The sequence below is a fragment of the Anoplophora glabripennis genome, unplaced genomic scaffold (genome assembly GCF_000390285.2).
Source record: "Anoplophora glabripennis isolate ALB-LARVAE unplaced genomic scaffold, Agla_2.0 scaffold13, whole genome shotgun sequence".
NCBI classification, from domain to species: domain Eukaryota; kingdom Metazoa; phylum Arthropoda; class Insecta; order Coleoptera; family Cerambycidae; genus Anoplophora; species Anoplophora glabripennis.
The window spans coordinates 2,117,512-2,140,360 of record NW_019416478.1 but is presented as its reverse complement, the minus strand read 5'-3'; the positions used below and the strand labels follow the sequence as shown (position 1 = coordinate 2,140,360).

Sequence of the window (22,849 nt, the reverse complement as noted above, 5' to 3'; positions counted from 1 at the left end):
CCTCTGTAATCCCTTAAGAGAAATAAGTAATAATAGAACAATGGCTTTGAAAAAAAATACTTTTTTAAATATTTCAAGAACGTAAACGGACAACTTTACAAAACCGCGTAGCTTCTACACTGGATCCTTTTATTTTTGTCAAATTTTGGTGTTTTCTGAGATTTTGTGATGTATAATACATTTTACAAGCTGTCTGGCAAAGTAAAGGGCAATCTAAACTGTCAGCATATAGGTGCCTTAACACTAATTATTGTACTCCGAGAGTTGCTTACTTTGTAAAGGTGTCATGGGCATTAGAACGTCGCGTTACTGATAATTAAATTAATACAAATCAATTACAACTCACTCAACTATCAGCATTATGTGCAGTATTGCGTACAGGATAGATTTTTTTCCTCGGAAAACGATTGCGTTCACGTTTCACATTATTACCTCCCGAGTTCTTTTATGATTACGTACGTTGCGACACGCAGTCTGGAATAACCGTGGAGGAATTCTATTATAACCGCAACTTGCCTGTAATAATCCGTTGGTGGCAAATCATCGACAACAATCCGAAATAATTAAGATTACACAAATCGTTCTACGCCCTGATTGCAACACGAATTATTTTCACTCGAGAGTGTATAGAAAGCGGGAGTGATACCTACGTACTCGGTTGTTAGTTAGGAGAAATTTCAAAATATCTTTGATCAATTTTTTCGACTTAAATGTAACAAAGCGAATCGATCGATCGAATTTTCTCGTCAATTTACAATAAATGAAAGTAATAGCGATTGCCGATCAAGTATGCGTCCGTGGTTAATAAGTTGCAGGTTACTAGGGTGGACGTTCGAACACATCCCGGGCTGTGTCTGCGAGGGTCCTTAAGTGGTGTTCGCGTTGGATTCTGATATTTCGCCTCCTCAAAAAGTGTCCATCTTGAAATGGTAGCTGTCTCAGAAGGGTTACAAACCTGTAATTAAGTTTAATAATTTATGATGGTATTGTGCTGCCCCAGTCCTAATTTCCTAGTATTTAGAAATGTTTTAATTTTCGGGGCTTCGAAAAGGAATTTTGGAAAAATTTCGAAACATCGGTGAATTTCTGGTTTTGAGTTCTGCATGTTTCCCGATGTGCGGAGTGGGTCGTATGCATCACTCATCTATGGTTGTATGCCTTTGGTATCCTGTGAATGGGTTTTGGAACGTTTCTTGAACTGCATTGGAAACTGAAGTGAATTTTCGGAACCCACTCGGTCTCGTACTATCCCAATAACTTAATCATAATGACTATATGTATATGACCCTTGACCTTAATAAGACTGTGCATCCGGGGTCTAGGATCAGTTAAATGAGAAGTTCCTGTTAATTTTAATCTCACAATCCGTTACATACATTTATAATTTTGACACTATATTTAACACAGCCACACAAAAAAGACCAAAGGCTAAACCTAAGAGTGCCACATATAATTTCCGAAGGAGTTCGATGCGCTGAACATGATCCTATAGATAAAATTCAGGACTTTACGACAAATTTCGGAGAAAAGTGAAATTTTTGGGTGAAACTGGTTAAAACACACTGTAAAAAAAATCGGTGTGAGTGAAAGCAATAAAGGTTCGGAGTGAATTCATTGAGTGAAATTATTGAGTACATTTTCACTCAATATTGGGCATTCTCATCATTTTACTCATTTGTGATTATATTTAAACTAAAACTGAGTACTTTCGCTCAAATATAGGTACTTCTTAAATAAATTCTTCACGTAAACTCGTATTTAGTGCCTAAATCAGAGTAAATGTCCTTATTACTGAATGAATTTAAATGTATATTAATTTCGAGTAATTTGTATGGCGCCGTGAAGATGGCACCACTTACATATTGCTTCTGTAATCTCGACCACAGTTGATAGGAGCCCGTTAGATGTTCCAGATAAGCGTGATCGCCAGGAGAACAGGTCTTAGCCGGCGGCGGGTCTCAGCTGCGGGTCTCAGCCAGGACAGGAGAAGGCCCCGCCAAGGGGCCTCAATTTATGAGTGATTTATTTTTGCACTCAATATTTAGTTAATTAAAAACCAAGTCTGAGCAAAAATGACTCAATAATAGTTAAATTAAATCACATTAGAAAAAAGTCAACTCTAAATAATAGGTTTTATACAGGGTGTTTCAGAAAGACCTCCGGTAAATACAGGGGCTGATAGTACAACAAAAAATAAGACTTATTTGTTATATGAACTATATGATATCTATCTCTTCTTGTTTTCGAGATACAAAGCGATAAAATAAATTTTTTTAAATATTTCCAAACGGTGCGAAATATTTTTATAAAATTTGGTATTCCAGTGTTTTTAAGGACGCCAAATACGCTGGTCAAATTATTTTTTGGATATTCCATAGAGGGCGCTAGTTATGCTACATTCCTATTACATTTTAAGTTCTAATATTTAAGGTTAGGTTTTTTACCATTCGGGCTCCAATTTCTAATGTACAATTTTATTTTCGAAAAATAATGTACTCTTGTTAGAACTTCCTTATGTGGACGGTTTTCGAGAAAAAAGGCTTTTAATTGAACTCTTACAATATTACGGTGTATATAATAAGTGACTTTTGTCAAAGTAGGCTTATGTCAAAACTTATTGATGGATATCTGATAAACAACAACTTTAATTAACTTTATATCAACATTTTAGTGACTGTAGTCATTACTGACTACAATCACTAACAATCACTAAAATTTTGATATAAGGTTAATTAGAGTTTAAAATATTACTGAGAATGTATGCGTTGTTTATGAGACATCCGTCAATAAGTTTTGACATAGGCCTACTTTGAGAAAAGTCACCTATTTTCTACACCGTAATATTGTAAGAGTTCAATTAAAAGTCTATTTTCTCGAAAACCGTCCACATTAGGAAGTTCTAACAAGAGGACATTATTTTTAGAAAAAAATATTGTACATTATAAATTGAAGCCCGAATGGTAAAAAACCTAACCTTAAAAAAATTAAAACTTAAAATGTAATAGGATTGTAGCATAACTAGCGCCCTCTATGAAATATCAAAAAAATAATTAGACGAGCGTATAAAAACTCCGGAATACCAAAATTCATAAAAATATTTCTCACCGTTTGAAAATTTTCGTAACAATTCTATTTAAAAATTTTTATTTTATCGCTCTGTATCTCGAAAACAAGAGGAGATAGACTTATAGTTCATATAACAAATAATTCTTATTTTTTGTCGTACTATCAGCCCCTGTATTTACGGGAGGTCTTTCTGAAACACTCAGAATGGAGTCAAAAGTCGCTCAATTGATAATAATTAGCAGTGACTCGGATTTGAGTAAAACTCACTCATTTACGATGCAATAGTTTCACTCAGTTGTACTCACACTAATAGAGTGAATATTTCACTCAATCAGGTGTGGACATAAATTGATACATTATTGAGTAAAATTGAGTGAAATTTGGTTGAATTTTTTTTACAGTACATGTCAAAACTGATTTTTCCTAAATCGTGTCCAAATATATAATTTTCGTAGTATTTTGAGGCGCTAATACATGATTCCATTAGTAAAATTTACCCATGACGTCTATGTTTCTCAGAAAATCTACTATTTGGGTGAAAACTGACCAAACATGTCCCAAAACTGATTTCATAAATGGCCAAATATATCATATTCGTAGTATTTTGGCCAGTGTTTACCCAAATGTTGAATTTTTTGAGAAATATCGAGGTTATGAGTAAATTTTACCAACGGCTCATGTTCAGCTACTCAAACTACTACGAAAATAATATATTTGGACAAATTTAGTAAAAAAAAACAGGTTTGGACAAAAATTAGGAAACATTCATCAACATTTTCGACCCATATTTGGAGCAGTTCTCCCAAAAATTTCACTTTTCTCAGAAATTTTTACTATAGGATCATGTTCAGCGTGTCGAATGATATGTGGCTCATTTGGGTTCGGACTTTTCTTTTTTGTGTGTGGTTATGTAATTTGTGTGTGTGTATATCTTGTGTTACATTGTGATACACATTTTTTCGTAGGATGTTTGTAAATTCCACCACCAACAATTATCACGAAACAAACATAAACCGATTTAATTTCAAACGCAAAAGTATAAATCTCGAGTAAGTAATTCGAAGGGTAGACATTGAATCCAGTCAAGAGCAAAATTCGTAGCAAACTTTTACCAAGTAAAGTCTTGCCGACATTGAAACGACTATAAACTACCATTGATAAAATTCGGGTAAGGTTGTTAAACCTCCGTTGACCGTGATGCCTTGGTTAAGATCAAGTTTGTAATTACACAGCTTTACTAAACGTTATGTTATTCAACAGCAACCAGCTTAATTCGCGGTTCTAGAACGTTCGCCTGACTTGCGAGGTGATCGCTTCGCGTCTCGTGACAAATGAATGCTTTCCGCAACCGTCCCAGATGCAGCAGTATTATTTCAGCGCACGTGCTCCTGAGCGAATTGAAATTTTCGAGTCACTCCAAAATAATAAGTTATCCTGTTTCTACAATACTTGAACATCATTTTAAGCCCTGAACCAAAATATTTGGTGTGGCGCTTTTTTTCCGATGGCAAAATTAGAAATTTGATATTTTTCATGAATAAAAATTTTACTTCAAAAATCAAAAAGAGAGTTGTGAGTTATTTTAACAAAGTGAAAACTATTAAGCCAGTATATATATTAAATGTTTTATTCTTTTATGCACACAAAACGTAGATTTATTATAATGGTACAAACATAATTTATAGCAAAATTAATAATTCAATCGTATAGAATTACAATCAATTAGTTGAATAAACGATTCAGTGTATTTTTACACGCAACTAATAGATGACACGGTTATACATGAGAGGCATTGTAATCGCATAAAGCACGTAATAATTTCATAGAATATTCAGGGTTAATGTTTGATGCTTTATATGGATCCCATATTTTTGAAAAATCTGAGTGTGCGGATTATGTAGCTTGTTCGCTGTATTGAATGGATTGGATGGATGGATTGGAATCGCATGGACTTTGGTTTACCGCTATATCAAAGTTCATATAACTTTTCCTGAATTCATCAATATGACTTACAAACTTTTCATTAAGTTCCAATGAAAAACAGCTGTTAACAACTTTATTCAACTTTATGAAACAATCAACAAACTTAGCGCAATTTAAACACTTGAAATTGGCCAAAATGTCGACATTTTAAGCAATGTTTAGCAAGCATTTCCTACAAATGTTGGGCTTCCATAAGTACACTGGCGCTGAACGTTGCATTTATTTGCCCATTGTAGACTTACTTCTTCATTCACTTTTTCCATTTGTTCGAATAACATGTATTCAATTTTTATTTTAAAAAAGTGTATCTTGAGAAAAATTTTTAAAGTTAAACTACCAATATACTAATAACAAACTATCAGCTGTGAATTAATGAGATTCCCAGAGATACTTGAATAGTTTAAAATTACAATTTAAATTGACTTGAGTATTAACACAGTTATTAGGGTTCCTTTTAATTTCTCTTAGAACTTCTAAGTCTTCCAATAAATTAATTTTATGAAAATCAAAATTATTATGAATATTCCGAAAAATTTTGCTATTGTTTAAAGGTGAAAATGAATGGTTAGTAAAATTAATATGATGCCCAAGAGCTGACTTTTCAGGTATTTTTAAATGTTCATTAATACGAATATTTAATGATCTAATGGTTCTATCAACATAGGTGACGGGACAATCATTACAAGATAACAAATATATACCGCTATTTGACAATTTATCCTGTGAATCTTTAACTTTAGAAAATTTTGAACGAATTGACTTATTTACTTTAAAGGAAATTTTGAGATTAGGGATACTTTTAGTTAAAATTTTTGAAATATTATCCGAAATACTACCTAAATAAGATAAAGATCTAAAATTGTAATTATTATCAATGTTAACATTTTGTGAACGAAAAGCTAAATTTCTATTTTTCTGAAACAAAATTCTATTAATAGTTCTCTGTACAATATCAGGAGAAAAATCATTATTAATACATAATTGTTGCAATATCTGCACTTCCTTATTGAAATTTAAATTTGACATTGGTATATTTAACAATCTATGAACGTAGCAGCGNATGGTTAGGCTCTCTTCGGAATTGATTTTCAAGACGATTAAAATAATTTCTCGCTGGACATTGTCTATCAGGATATCGGTCGGCATAAAGGTTTCTAGCCGCAACGGCATTTTTTCTACATTCCCCATAAATAATTAACATGTCCACTTTTTCATCCCTTGTATAAATGTGCGGCATTTTGAACAAAAATAACAACAAATGTAAAGACTTTTCCAATACACAATAAAAACACCGATAAACCAACAAAATTTATTTGACAGTCTGAAGGAATAATTTCATTGTTTTCAAAGCCACCTTAGTTTCTTAGCATTAAATTAGAACAAAATAATTGTATTTTCTTATTTTCTTTTAGCTGTAATTTTGATTGTATTTATCGCACATTTTATTACCAGGTATGAATTAATTCCTTATTAATAGTACTAATAAATGGTACCACGGTACCAATATGGTTCCATTTGAAAAAATTGAGTTTTACCCCAAAATCGATTACGATGAACTTTATTTGCTCATAAAAAACGCAATTTAGTATTTTTGACGGGATTTCGATTTTTCCAGCATTAGACGGGTCAATTGGAATAAATCGGAACCATCATGGCACACTTAAATGGAAAACTAAAAATTAAATTATAAAAAATTTTGACGTTTGAAATGTCACTTATGTGGTATCATTGGATTCAGAAAATTATGCAGATTTCAGAAATGTAATAATATACAGGGTATTCCATTTGAAAATCGAAAGTTGGTATCACTTCCGGCGAAACCGGAAGTGGAAAAAAAATCATTTGTAGATCAAAAAGTGCCGCTTATTATGTATTTGGAATATCCCAAATTTCAATCAATTACGTTTAAAACTAACGGAGATACGGGGGGTGTACCATGATCCTGTTACACCTGGTATATGGAAAATTCTAAAGAGCAATTATGTTTGAAAATTTTTAAATCTAAGAAATTTAATTCATTATAATGTTCAATTTCTAATGTAAAACTAATAGAGGAATGAAGTTTATTAAGATCAGTAAGAATATTATCAATGACTGTAGGAGGATCTGTCACAAATTCAAGAATATCATCTACATATCTAGACCAATGAAAAATATTATTAAAGCTCAAATTACCATTATTACTAAAAATCTGCTTTTCTAAATTGTCTAAAAATAAATCAGCTAGCAAAGGTGACAAAGGATGTCCCATTGCTAAACCGTTTGATTGTCTATAAATTTTATTATTAAATTTAAAAATATCTTGTGACAAATACAGTTTTAACAAGGCCGTTTCCTAAATATTTTTTTGGTATCTAAAATTTAACGTAAGTAAAAAATTTTTTGCTTTATATAATGTCATTTCAACCTCTTGTTGATATTTTAGGAATAGTTCCGATGATGGCTATGTAGTCGAAAACGCTTAGCTAATATTTTAATAAAAATTTTATACACACTTTAACATACAAATTTCTTTGGCTTTTCTTTAAATCACCGAAGTGTGTACTGAAGATACAGTCGTTATTATTTAATAAAACTTCTTGTATTTTATATTAAAATGACAGACATTTTAAAATGATGTCAGTCCCAAAATCTCGGGATCAGGTAAACTTAATCCCGAAAATTTCGGGACTGAAAAGAGGTGAGGATCAAATCTTCTAGTCATGGTTAAATCGTGAGAACCATTCGTAACATTGCGTAATCCCAAAGCATCATTTCCATAAGCTTGTTTCAAAAGTTGAAACGTTTGCGTGAAAGTTTTCCCCAGTTTTATATAAAATTTTACGTTCTATCGTTGTCCCTTTCCTTTTCGAGTTTTCCTAATTGATTTTTAATTTTATTTTGTTATAATAGTACAGTTTTTCGACAGTTAAATGTTATCCAGTTTTGCTTAGTTTTATTAGCACTAAATAAAAAAATATTTAAAAATATTCACAGTATTCATTCCACAAATAGCACACTAATTTGCCTTTTTATAAATTCAAATGAACCAAAAACGAGTTACAGAAAGCCATCTATAATTAAATAACCTAATTTATATCAAACATAAATATTTATGTTCAAAACTGATAGATAAAGAGGTGTTATTTATATATTTCAGAAAAATTCTTGGGCTTTAAATCCGGCACAGATACCACAAAGTCATCGTGACACATCATTTTCTGCCGATCGGATCACTCAGAAATGCTAATAACCTTGTAAAATAAATAATGCTCCTCACCTGAAACTAACCGTTAATTTCGTTGTACAAATATGTTTACGCTTCATTAAGTAACATGAGAATTTATCAAAATTTCAGTTCCAAGGTAAACCGGCGGAAAATTTTTCAATCCAGAAGTTTCGATCTGCAAGTCACCGAGCGTAAATAAATTATGCGAAGTTATGAAATAAGTGCAATTTGTGTATGTTTGGTCGGTAATTATGGTTATTGCTTTCTTTGTAGTAGCGCAAAATGTTCTTGATAATTGCTTTGTAACAAATTAGAGTGGATATACCCAGTGAGCAAAAATAGTCGTCAGATTTGGGTGCTGGTAACTGTAATTTATTAATAATGAGTTCTTTGTCAATTTTAGGAAAAAATATTGTACTTCACTATAGCTTTCAGTTTCTACACTGAAAGAAATGCTCTTTATTTATTAGAATTCTAAATGGTATTATAAGATCATTGTAGGTTATGTAGGTATACTATACAGGGTGTCCCGAAATTCATGCAACAAAATTTGGTCATAGATTCTTAAGACAAATTTAGTGGACCCGTATTTTTTCTTTTTACCAACTGGCCCCCTCTTGGGGATATTGGATATAAAACGCGTATTTTATTGTATCTTATTTAGACGTAGCTTAGTTTTGTAAGTTCCACATATTTCAATTTCTGTTAAGGAAAAGTTTTATTAAAGTAGTATTAAAACATATTGTTACATTAAACTATCCTAAGATAATTTTTTCAGTCTGGCGCAATTAATTTTTTTACCAGAAATATTTTAGGCCGCAACATTTTTAAGGTTAGGATTTTGGGGTCCTTAATACTAAAAAAATAGTTTTGATCAACTTTCAGGTCGATAATAGCCTAATAAGCCCTTTAGTACTTCAAAATTTTAATGATTTTTTTTTCGTAGGTGTTGTTGCGGTAAATTTGAAAACAAAATATGTTCATTTAAAGAGATACCTACCTAGAATTGCTCTCTAAATTTTTTACTCGTAGTTTCCAGGTACCCTGTATATACGTTTATAAACGTGGTATACGTTTTTGAAAGTCATTATTTGAAACTTGGCATTGTGTTAAATGCATTTAGAAAATGTCAGTAATGCTGCTTAGTAGATTTAAATAATTATCACTTTTTTACATATACTTAAAATCCATACTTCTAACAATTATAACCTAGACATTAAAATATGTAATGAATTATCAAAATATTAAATGTTAAACTACTCTAACTAGTGTTGTAACGAATACAAAAGTTAATAGCATAAATAATAATCAACTTAATAAACATTCCTAACAATTTCAAAATACATATTTTCTATCCTTGACAATGAACTGCAAACGAAGCCAATGTTTACAAACAGTAATAGTTAACGTTTTGTATTCCCAACATAACAAATTTTTTGCTGTAGATAATAATCACAATAATAGTAATGAGACACTATACAGTGTTCATAACAAATTGAAGGGTTGAATGAAAAATACAATTTTGATCAACTTTAAGCTAAAATTAGACAATTACAATTCGTAAGATGTGTTTGACTGCAACATCAATATTTTTTATCGCCATCAAATTTTAAATAAAATTTAATAATGATTTCATCAACATTTCAAGCTGTGACGAAACAAAAATAACTTTTGTGTTCTTTCGTACCAACCCCTAGATGATTTGTCAGCATTGGGATCAGATTTTCGCCTTTACAATTTTAACGACAATTTCTTTATTACAGAGAACTTCTTTCACATGAAAACGTGACATTCAACGACAACGGCACGCTGACTGCTAACCCCAAACACCCCCTCGTTTGGGTGCCAGAGCTGTCAGGAGGTAGAAGAGAAGATGACCTGCTGATTTTGCCCAACATTGCTTTATTGGTAAGTGAGAATAGTTGTCTTTAAATAAGTACATTTACCGAATAGTTTTTTGAAACAACAATAACAGGTGATTTTTTTAACCTGAAACTTTCAAAAATCCCAAAAAATAAACACGCTACGAAAAAATTTTCATAATCAATATGATAGATGTAGTCGACGAAATTCAATTTTTTTCGATTTCTGCAACTGAGAACTGTGCATACGATTCTAGAAAATGTTTGCAATGAAAAATACCACGTCTTATGTACAGGGTGTCTCATACTCGATAGTATGAGCCTACTGTGCGGATACAAAAAATTTAAATAAAATTTGGACACAATTTCCGTTTAAAAGTTATAAACAATATCGTTCTAAAGAGTCTCAAAAGAAATACCACCTAAAAATCTTTTTCTGAATGAGAAAACATTTTGTAAGCATAAAAGTTATACTTTTGACGTTCGTATTGAAAAATAACAAGTATTTTGTGACATTTATGCACTTTAAACAACGAACTTCAATTATTTTCCAGCGACTACTTGATCCTTTCACCGCTAATGTGATTGTTAGGTGGTATTTCTTTTGAGACTCTTTAGGACGATATTACTTATAACTTTTAAATGGGAAGTATTACAGAAAAATTTCTCTAATAAAAGTTTATAAGAAAAAAAAAGAGCCTTTTAACAGGAAAAGATTTGGGTATGTTTCTGGAAAAAATATAATTATAATATCGCTAGTCGTTTCTGTCAAATCTCAAAGATAATACTTTCGATTTCAAATGGAGCTTACCTCATCCCATTTAACACCACGTGTCCCAAATTGTATTTAAATTTTTTGTATCCTCATAGTAGGCCCATACTATCGAGTTTGAGACAGTACATACTCGAAATTCGTGGTCAAAAAATAGTATATATTTTGAAAATTTCGGATAACTGGGAATTTGTTACCTGTAGAAATGTAAATGGCTGCTGAATAAACTACTATTAGTGTAACCCAGGAACTACGACGTGGACATTGTAGTTTCCTTCGAGGTGCTTGATTAAAATAAGTTATTTCTTAAAATTATGTCTTTTTTCGTACATGTTCACTCAATTTTACTTAATAATGTATCAATTTCTGCCCACACCCGATCACATTAATTCAATATAAATTTGTAATAAACGAAAAAGTGTACATAGAATCAATTCTATTTTAATTAAAGTCTTATAAAAATATAGTGTCTAAAGCATCCTTTAGGCACGAAATTTGAAATAGTAATTGCTTTATAGGTATATACGAAAAGTTTTAGAAGCTCTTTTTACAAGTTATGGAATTTCTTGGAAATTTGGTTGATTTGTCACGAAGTAAAATGCGGAAGGCATTGCATAACCTAATCAGACATATCTACAGACGAAAACGGCAATTTTACACATCTTTTACATTTTACACTTGAACAAGTACCTGTAAAGTACTTACTTTTATATTAAAAACAGTGAAAGTGAAAATATACGGTTCATCGAAAAAAGCAACATTGTAAAATTGCGCCGAACTGTTACATAAAGCAAAATGTTTTAAATTTAATTAAAACATCATTTTCGATTTTCAAAACAACCTCTTCCGCAATATTTATATAATCCATTTTTACGAACATGCCTAAAAAAGTGCTGAATTTAAGCTAAATGATCCAAGACCTAATATCTACATGCTGGAATGATCTAAGAGATCCTCAATACGTAATACATAAAAAACTGAAAATGAGTTTTTAATAACTATGTTAAAAAATATGTACCTATGTAACCACTTCTCTTTAAAATTCGATAGATAAATAATAGTCCAATTAACTAAGCCTTTAAATCGAAATTTTGTCAACTTGGCTGAATTTTTGATATGAGTTAGTTTAAGGTATATTATAACAATAAGTGAGAGTAATTTTTTGTTCAACCCCCGGCCAAGGGTGGAAAAAGATAAAACAAAGGGCTTTTTCAAGATAACTCAAAAAGGGTAAGAGCTAGAAAGTTGTAAAGCAGACAATTCTACATAAAAATGGTCTCTTAGCTTTTTCTTGTACTATTAAAATTAACAGAGTTAGGGAGGCTAGAAGTTAAGGGAAGATTTCAGAAATTTAATTTTGTTAAATCATTAAAATTAACGATTAAAAATTTGATTTTTTGTTATAACTTTCTTATTAAAAATTAAAAAATATATCTATTTCTCTGAAAAGAAAAGTTACATATTTTAGAGCAGATTGAAAAAAAAAATTACAAAATTCAATCATTTTTCTGTTTGTTATGATTTTTTTTAAATTTCTGAAATCTTCCCTTAACTTCTAGCCTCCCTAACTCTGTTAATTGTAATAGTACAAGAAAAAGTTAAGAGGCCATTTTTATGTAGAATTGTCTGCTTTACAACTTTCATGAAAAACTTTTTTTTCTAGCTTTTACCCTTTTTGAGTTATCTTGAAAAAGCCCTTTGTTTTATCTTTTTCCACCCTTGGCCGGGGGTTGAACAAAAAATTACTCTCACTTATTGTTATAATATACCTTAAACTAACTCATATCAAAAATTCAGCCAAGTTGGCAAAATTTCGATTTAAAGGCTTAGTTAATTGGACTATAATGACTAGGTAGGTATCTCAGTTCTAAGTACAATATCATTTTTACTTAAAAAAAAAAATTGGTGAAACACAATTCAAAATTGTTGGGTTAAAATAAACAACTTATTTAATTTTATTTTTTTCTCGGGAGAACTGGTTCTAGGTTTTTGCAACAATATTATACACATGGTAATTACCAGACTTATGTTGGTGATAATTTTAATTTAGGACAAAAATCAGTTTGTAATTATATTGCAGACAGGCACTGTTAACTTATTCTGACGTAATATAACTTTTGCGATGGTGCTACCTAAACCATCTAGGCATCTGTGATGCATTTCTTTGTTGGAGCATGTTGACAGGAGACAATTGATTTACCATCTCATTACAAAAGCTCATTTCTTTAAAATCTAAAATAAATTCACTAACCTTTTCCCCTGCAAAGTTTCATAACGTGTTGATCGTTCATTTGGTCCATCCACTAAGCACTTCGTTGTAAATTACCAATACAGCACTAACAGCAAGAAAAAACACTCACATTGCACATTGCACTCTCTTTTAGCGTCTTCAATTTTGCGAATGTCCTACACGACGCGTCACGCTGGTATAGAAGTGTACTTTAAATTTTAATTACTTTCGCCACTAACTAATAAAATAAAGCAAAACGTGATTTTTTGAAGTTATGAAATAACAGCTCAGAAAAGGACGCCACGGTTAACGACCGAGTTTACTATACACGCCCGTACGAAAAAACAGTCTACTAGAATTACTAGAAAACAAAACTGGTGATGTCAAAATTGCAATGCCTACCTCGACGCTTTTCTCCTAATTTGCGGAATACAGAACTCTACGCAGTGGCGCAACTGTCTTATTTCGAGTGGTAGGGTATTTTAAAATAAATTTAAGTGTAATTTGTCTATTTTTCTTTACTTGTAATGCATAACCTTAGGTGGAACACGTAATATATTAAAGCAGTGACATAAAATAATGGTTTTTAAAAACAAGCATCTTCATATGAGAAAAATTACTGCATTTTAAGGATAAAATATAATTAATTAGCGGTCGTCAAGTTTGTTGAAGCGACAGAGTGTTTGCAATGACCTTTTTTATTAATTTATTACCCAGCCCTTGGTTGTACAAGATCTGATGTAAAGATAAGGAGCGACTCTTGCATATTCTAACTAATTGATAATACTGTCACCTAATTCGCATATTACCCTTCAGGGAGACGTATTTATTGAAACATATTCTCGAGAACATAAAAATATTAATGCAAGGTTGTCGAGATGCAAAATCATGACCTACCTACTCACTTCATGGTGTAAACCTGGCGAAAATAATTTATTTTAAATTTTATTGGTAAATAAGCAGCAACATTTCACTTTCTTTACTGTAACCCTATAACCTTGAACTGTGACGAAAAATGCGCCAATGAGGAGTGAGATATGAATCTATTTGCATCTTCTGCTGGGGTTTAGCTTGAATCTGACACGAACGATGTTATGTAATAGGTGAAAGCGAGTTATTTTTCTCCCTAAGCGAACTTGAAAAGTTAAGAGAAATGTTATGTAAGAAATTTGACTGTTGCAAGCACAGCTCATCGCTGTTGTGTCAGATTACATCACATCTAATAAATGATTGTAGATTGAAATAAGTAACTGAGGATTAAATAATTTTAATTAACTTTTCCTTAAAATTGTGTACAATTTTAAAACATCTTCATTTTTTTACTATAAAAATACATTATATTTTCTTACATCTGAGATCTGAATACATACAGAGTGTGACCAAAATATGTGTAGGTATTTAAAATGTAACAATTTTTAATGAAAATACATATTCATGCAAAATGTCCAGTGTCCAAATTGGTTTTAGGTGTGAATTTTCAAATATTTTTACTAGATCGGTTTTCGACCGATACTCGACCGGTACTTTGGACATAAGTGCCAGAAGAATGTCTTCTTTGTCATGACCATAAATATCGCGATAATCTGTCAAGATTAGAAATATTTAAAAAGTTTCAAACCCCTAGTGACAAACTAAAAGAATTATATATTTAAATTTATAGAACAATATTGACTTTTATAGTAATTAATAAATTAAAATTATATCAATGTTACTGAGCATGCGCATTAAAAATAATTTCATGTCAGTGAAGTAGCCTCGCGAGAGGATATCGTTCAAGAAGGTTTGGTTGTGGTTAAGAGTACGTCTATAATAAACCACTTGAAGAAAAAAACACTCGATAATACTACAATAAAAATACTTTATCCACGACTATTGTATAATGTACCCATTATACGTCTGTTTGCTCGACCTTAATAATACCCATTAATCACGGCAGTGATTAATGAGTCATTAATCACTACTGTCAGATGCTTCCTTGATTTAGCTATAATATTATATTGTTCTGCTACAAACAGTAGGTTTTTTAAATTTTATCGTGTAAACCACTAAATATTTTCAATTCAGTGCTGTACATATAAAAAAAAAATTAAAAAAGTGAATTTTCCTAGACCAGATTCGAACCCGTGACCAGCGGTTGGAAGGGAAGGAGCATCTACACTGAGCCATCAGCGACTTCGTTTGTGCGTGTCGTATATCTGTTGCTTAACATACCATGTTTTTCGAAACATTTCATAAATCTAAGTAGCTTTTAAAACAAAACAAATTTGACTCAAACCTGTCAACATTATTGTCTGTGTGCATAGATTTCTCAGTGTTTTGATATTTTGTGTTAAATTGTGTTAAAAAACGTACTAAAAACAAAAAAAACTTCAACAAAAATATTTAGTAGTCGTGGATAAAGTATAGTATTCTACTCCCGTATAATGGCTATTATCCACTCGGTGATTTAGACCACTCGCCTGCGGCTCGTGGCCGTAAACTTCACCTCGTGAATAATACCCATCATTATACGCTCGTTGAATAATATACTATAGTAGAACTAGAAAATACCAAAATTAAACAAAAGAAGAGAAAATACGCTAGTGATGGGAGCGATGATATATCAACAAGGTCTCACCCGCGTATGAGGCTATTCTTTCCGAGCATGCGCATTAGGAATAACACGGCTAATGTTAAATTTTTACTTTATGTAAATTTAGGAATATTCTTTTATATCGTTTTAAGCACATTGGCGTATATATATTTTTTACCAAACACGTGTTGTTTGTTCTTAAATACTTCTAAATCCTTGTAAAAATAAATTAATTTGAAGTTGTTCATTTTTATAGTATTTATGTAAATAGTACACAAGGGTCACATTTGGTCTGTACAATTTCAACTATGACAAATTGTTGCGGGTTGCCTAAATATGTGATGTCACACTAAAAGGGTTTATAATCCCTTTCTAATAGGCGAGCGGTTCACCCCCTATAAAAAAGGCATGAACCGACTAAATTTTTAAAACAAAAACCTACAGCATGAAACTTTTTTATTTCATAAAGTGTATTTTTCTGATAATTTATATATATTTTTTATATATTGCGGCGTGGTCAGTCAATTGTTATAAACAAGAAAGTTATAAAAAAAATTATTCCCCGAATGGCTTTGAAAACAGTTTTTCATTATAAAATGGACCAAATTAAACACTCTTTGTTCTTTGACAAAAATTCGAAAAACCCTTCGTTTCCGAGATATTTACAATTCAATGTGAAAAGTGACGAAATCGACAAACTTTCGGAATTTTTTCTCAAACATTACTGAACAGATTTTAATTCTAAAAAAGCATAATAATCGGCAGATTTTCTACTTTAAGATATATATTTTGGTATGGGTCAATCATTTTATTGAAGGTCTAAAGCGAGTTAAAAAAAGTCTTTTAAAGAAAATTATGATAAAACTTCAAATTTAAATTTTCTTTTTACAATATCTTGGATTAGATTATATTTACAATAAACATTATTATGATTTTTTTTAATCGATATATGTTAACAGTACAAATATTCAAAAGATCATTTTGTTTGGTTTTGTAGCCGGAGTAAGCTTTTTGCAAGTAATTAGTAAAATTTAAATATTCGATTTTTGGTTTTATAAATGGCTAAAATTGACTTTAAAGTTCTACCAATAAAACTAAATAAGCTTTTTAAATCGTAAAATTAACCTAATAATAATGATTGACCTAGCGGTCTCGAAAAATAAAAAAGTTATTGGATAATTTATTGTACAGGCTAATTATTTTATTCTTATTTTACAAAAATATTAAGAGCAATAAAAGTATATTAATTTATTTTTTATGTAATTTTTAAATAATTACGATTTAGATTTACCGTGCAATAATTTTTTGCAGAGGTATCGATGATCAAAGACAAAAGTGTTATTTTTCATTCAATCATCGATAGCTCGGCAACCAATAGTAGCACGGAGACCTTTCAAAAATCGAATTGAAGCTGAATAAATAAGCTAACTGACCTCTGTATGCCTGAGTTTGAAAAAAAAAATCCATCGTTTGTCTGGCAATCAAAGCAATGAAAATTTTTGTTATGAAAATGATAAAAATAAATTGTCAGACGGTTTCCAATGTTCGGAGTCGAATTTCTCTTGTGGAAAATTATGTGAAAATTTTTAACATTTTTCAGCGATCACCATTTGTCTGGTACCTCGGGTACTTAAAATTAATACCCATATTTCTTATCACAAACAATTTGACAGACAAATTGGAAAATGGAAAAATTGTGCTAGACAAATGAAAATTCGTAAAAAATATATTAAAGTCTAATAATTTATTTTTGGCTAGCATTTTGAATTTCAATTAGAAATAGGCGTATAAACACAATATACAAATGCCAGACAAGTTGAGATGTTCGAAAATGTATAAATGACTTGAAAAGTTACAAAAAAAATTATTGGAAACTTGGTTTTCTTTTTTTTCTAATTTAAACGATTTATTTTTGTCTGGCATTTTAACTTATTTAACAGCTGAGATACAGACATGTCCAAAAGTGTCACAATAACGAGAAACGCCCTGTAACTCAGAAACAAATGAAGATAGCAAATTTCCGATTTGACAGTCGAGTTTGCCATGAAAATCGAGCTCGAGAACGTGGTGTCAGATTTATCATATCTTTAGTAGTTTCTGAGATGCCCTGAAATCCCATCGAAAATGGACCAGCCTGTACATTAAGATCACTGAAAAATTTTCACATAATTTTCCGCAGATACTCGACTTCGAAGATTCGAAACCGTCTGGCAATTTATTTTTATCATTTTCAAAACAAAAATTTTCATTGTTTCGATTGCCAAACAGAAAGTAAACAATGAATTTTTTATTTCTCCTTGCAAGTTCATCCCTATGAACCACCCTTTCACCTATTTAAAACCGTCTGGCATTTGAAAATTGTTAGGTACTTATTTATGTCTATTTTGGACTGCTCTAAGAACAAAGCTATCTGCAATTATATTCACTAATTTCTCTTAATAACTAAATAACCGGTAAATACATTGGAATTATATGTGTCATATTCAGAATCCAATCGTATAACGATCCTCAAAATCTTCCTCGTTATATTGCTATTGTAAAGTACCATTAAAGACGTGAATGTCCCATCTATAGAATTACCGGAATCCCTCGTAAGGACCGGCAGTGAAACACGGTGATTAAACAACACTTAAACACATTGCGTTACGCAACCTGCAGTCTGTAAACAATAAGGCAAGTGGCACGCTCATTGGAAGTGGCAACCTACTTTCTTCATCTATTTATTTCAAGTTCAGCGAGACGCGACGTACGTCCTCACTTTTACTTTCGTTCGAACGCGAGCTGGGCGGAGCCCACCGCGTTGAGTCACGTCTGTGATAGACGCCTTTCGTCGGCGCCTGCACATACGCGCGCCCGAGAGTTTGCAGCGGGTGTTATTTCACTTTTACTTTCATAGTTGATGGAGGGAAAGGTTCGGATTTGCGTGCCAATAAACAAATTAGATTTTCACTCGGTGCACAGTCGAGTGAGTTTAATGAGATTTGGAGATAAATGATGGTCGTTGAATCATTTGTCTCGCTGGCGTTCTTAGATTGGAAGGAAATAATAGATTTCTTCAATTGTTTTCGTTGTTGTATGATTCAAGGCGTTCTTTACTCCAGTCGAGCTTAAAACTGCCAGCGGCCAAGTGCATTTTTGTATGGTTTAGTTATAGCAGCGCTTTCATGGTGTTCGTGGTCGTGTTTAAAGATTCCAAAGTACTGCTGTTGTTGTACATTTTATTATTGTCCTTGTTCCTGATGCTGCTACTGCTGGTGTTGTTGTTGTTGTTGTTGTTGTTGTAGCTGTTACTATTGCTGTTGTTGTTTTTATCAATAGTCAATAACAACGACAACAACATTAGCGGTAACTACAACAACAACTACTACTACCACTACTTCAACAACAACGACAACAGCAACAACAGAATCTGCAGCACTACTAGCAAGATCAATAACAGCAATAACAACGACATCTAATCTAAGGCAACGATGTTGATAACACTCTTAAGTCTTGTTACTTGAACTGGTTTCCTTAGTCGATAGTATGCGTAAGGAGGATACGAAGCGTTTTATCGAGTTCACAAGGAATACTTTGACTACTACAGTCAGGAATCTCTGACTACTTAGTTAGGAATACTCTGATTATAGATTAAAGGAGTATGCTTTAGTTGTCACTATTTCTGCTGTTGTACATGTTATTACAGTCGTTGTTACTGTTGTTGTTGTTGTTGTTGTTGTAGCTGTTACTGTTGCTGTTGCTGTTGTTATCAATAGAGTCAATAACAACGACAACAACAGCAGCGGTAACTACAACAACTACTCCTGTTACCACTACTACTACTACTACTACTACTACTTCAACAACAACGACAACAACAACAACAGAAGCATCAGCACTAGCAAGATCAATAACAGCAATAACAACATCTAATCGCTTTTTATATTGTGATATATCCATATTTTCGTTTATTTAGTACTTTTCAACATAGAATGTGTAGACCATAAACTGGATGCCTTAAGAGATTTTGCCTACAAAATTTTTTTAATTTTCTAACTTTGTAATGCTTTTGTATCTATCACTATTTGCTTATACATTACACCTACTAACACATGCGAAAAAGAAGTATAAATAATCTCGTAAGAAAAGCACATAGCTTTTCTCATAAAAACATAACTATTTTTAAAATTATGGTGAATGCGCCAGTTTGAACAGTAATATAATTTTTAAATGCACAAATTAGGATTAAAAAATATATAATTGTCCAGAAAATCTCGAACAGGACGCGTATAGTGCGGAGGTGCACCGTCTTGCTGAAACCATATGGTGTCATCAGGAATATCAGTGTCATTATCGTTAGGAAAAATTACTGCAAGCGCTGGAATAAGGTCATTTTGTAAAAATTCTAAATATCTTTCTCCTGTAACGGTTCCTTTAAAGAAGAAAGGCCCTACTATTGTGTTGTCAACTATTCCAGCCCACACAATTAATTTCTGTGGGTGTTGGGTATGTGTCTCTGCCATCCAATGAGGATTTTCCCGACTCCAATACCTGTAAGTTTGGCGGTTCACTGTACCATTGGGACAAAACGTGGCCTCGTCTGAAAAAAGTATTTGCCGGTGTAAATCTCTATTAACTTGACATACATCAACCATAATTTCACAAAAGTGTAAGCGGCGGTCGGGATCGTCTTCATTGAGTTCCTGCACAAGTTGAATTTTGTAGCGATGATATTTTTCCTGCCTCAGGATACGTAGCACTGTGGTTTGACTAATTTCATTGTTTAATGCAACCAATCGGAAGTATTATGAGGATTATCTACCATACTTATCAAAATGTTCTGTTTGTGATCTTCACTAACGCTTGGACATCCAGGTTTTGGAATATCTACAACATTGCCAGTTTCTCTAAATTTAGATTCTATCTTACTGACTGTTGATTGGCTGATACGGCGATCTGGATGTTTTTCACCTAAATAAATCGCAAACTTCCTCCCTCCATCCTATAATAATTAAAATTTCAATTCTTTGTGTGACAGTTAAATGTGCTATAATACTTTAAATTAAACAATAATTTTTATATCACTTACAATACTTAGGCAGTCGGTATGACAACGACACTTTGTAAAGATTTACACCTACGTGATCCATAAAAAACATCAGGCATTTCGACAAACTAAATTTGATAACGTTTTTGCTTTATTTTAATTGATTTGGGTTTTCTAACATTCAATCGTCATCATTTACTCGAAAACTTTCCTATGTAAGATGGCAACATTTTAATACTGTCGCATCGACAATGAAACGATCTTTCAGAATCAAGAAAAAAAATAGGGGGTCGCTATTTAAAAAAAATGTCGATGACGTCATTACTCGAAAACAGAAAATGAATAAATTATAGTTGTAGGAATAATCGATTGATTTGCATAAAACTATAAAAAAGTCGACGTTTCTTCAATATAAATTCCGAAACTGTTATTTAAATTTTTAACTTCAATAAATTGTGTTGTACATTGGGATATTTTCCATTTACTATAGCGAATTTATTACGAAATGGGACTATTTTAGAAATTAACTTTTATAATAGTATTTTCGTTAATAATTTGCATAAATATGCTAGTGACACCAAAACATAGTCATACTAACACGATTACCTAATTTTATTAAAAATCACATTTCCAAGATGATAATAAATTAATGCTTTGTCATGCGATAAGAAAATAAATGATCGTTTGTTGAATGCCTTAAAAAATAAACTGTAAAATATTGACAGTAATTCAGTGTAACCTCCATTATCCAAACAGGCCTTTATCCGAATATCCACTTAACCGAACGGAAAAAAACGCAAGACATTATCCGAACGAGCCTCGTTTATCCGAACTGGGTGGTCGCGGAGTTCGGGTGATATGCGAAATTTGCTGCCGCGCTTGCGTGTGCGACTGGGTTTTCGTCTCGCCCGGCCCAATCGGTGGGACAGAAAGATGTGATATATTTAATGACTGACAATGACATCTTGCACAATATAGAGAATGTGGAAATAGCCGAAGAAGAAAATGAGACCGAAGGAGCTGCCGACAACAAAATAACTCATGGAGAACCCGTGCAATGTTTTGACAAATGTATAACGTGGGCCAGTGATAATGGCGAAACGTCTCACAACATATTTCTTTTAAAGTAGGTGCAGATTAGAGCCAGAAAATTAGAAAGTAAATCCCTTTCACAAAGAAAAATAACGGATTTTTTTAAATAAAATATGTTTAAATATGTAGTTTATTAACTTTTTTTTGTACATATATTTATGTATACATACTTTAATATGTAGTTTAATAAGTATTTATGTCTTTATATTTTTTTTGTATATGTTTTTCCATATTATAATTACAAACTTGAAGTATTAAAAAAGGTTTTTAGAAAAATAACTGTGTTTTCATTTTAAATTTGATTATCCGAACAAATTGATTAACTGAACAAGACCTTACAATAATTAGTTCGGATAATGGAGGTTGCACTGTAATTAAAATAATATATCTAATGGTCGCATTGTAACATCTAAAAAATATATATTCAATTGTGTATCATTGACGATCGGTCAAAGGGTTGATTTTATAAATTTAGTTTTGCCTAACACAGAAAGTAAATAATTTTAGTTTTTATTATACAGTTTTGATAACGAAATCAGAGTTTTCCGAAACGTATATCATATTCTTGATAATGTAAAATAATAAAACCGTTTTACAGACACATGTTGGGTCATCTCTAGAAAAAAATGTTGGAACACTTCTGTCACATCATTTAAAAAGGAGTTTATTTGATTTATTCCTTTTTCCTTAATTATACAAAAATTTTCCACTGAAATATATTACTAGGTTAAACACTATGCCCAATGCGTGTTTACCATTTCTAATCTTTATCTTTAATTGATTCAAACCAATAATATTAAAAAAAAATGTGTCAAAATACAATCACCGTTAATATAATTATTTTACTGCTTGAAAGTCTAACTGTGTTTCTATACCGCATACAATTTTTGATGTATTTAAATTCGCATCTGACAAAATAACAAATTATGTTTATTATAGTAGATTTATTTAAAAAAAGAACTGGTCGGTCGATTATCCTGAGCTTGATAAATCCGTTGGAAATCCCAAAATGATTCCACTCCTTTGTTAATAGTCATT

The 22,849-nt window shown here is 31.7% G+C and overlaps 1 protein-coding gene across 2 annotated transcripts in view; it reads left to right on the top strand.

Annotated features, from left to right (window-relative positions):
• The window catches only part of LOC108904524 (scavenger receptor class B member 1-like), a 115,498-nt gene that overhangs the window by 65,456 nt on the left and 27,193 nt on the right, over positions 1–22,849 (top strand). For both annotated transcript variants that reach the window (XM_018707130.1, XM_018707122.1), the window contains one exon: positions 10,021–10,165. In XM_018707130.1, the coding sequence (XP_018562646.1) occupies positions 10,021–10,165 (145 nt within the window). The remainder of the gene's footprint in view (positions 1–10,020; positions 10,166–22,849) is intronic.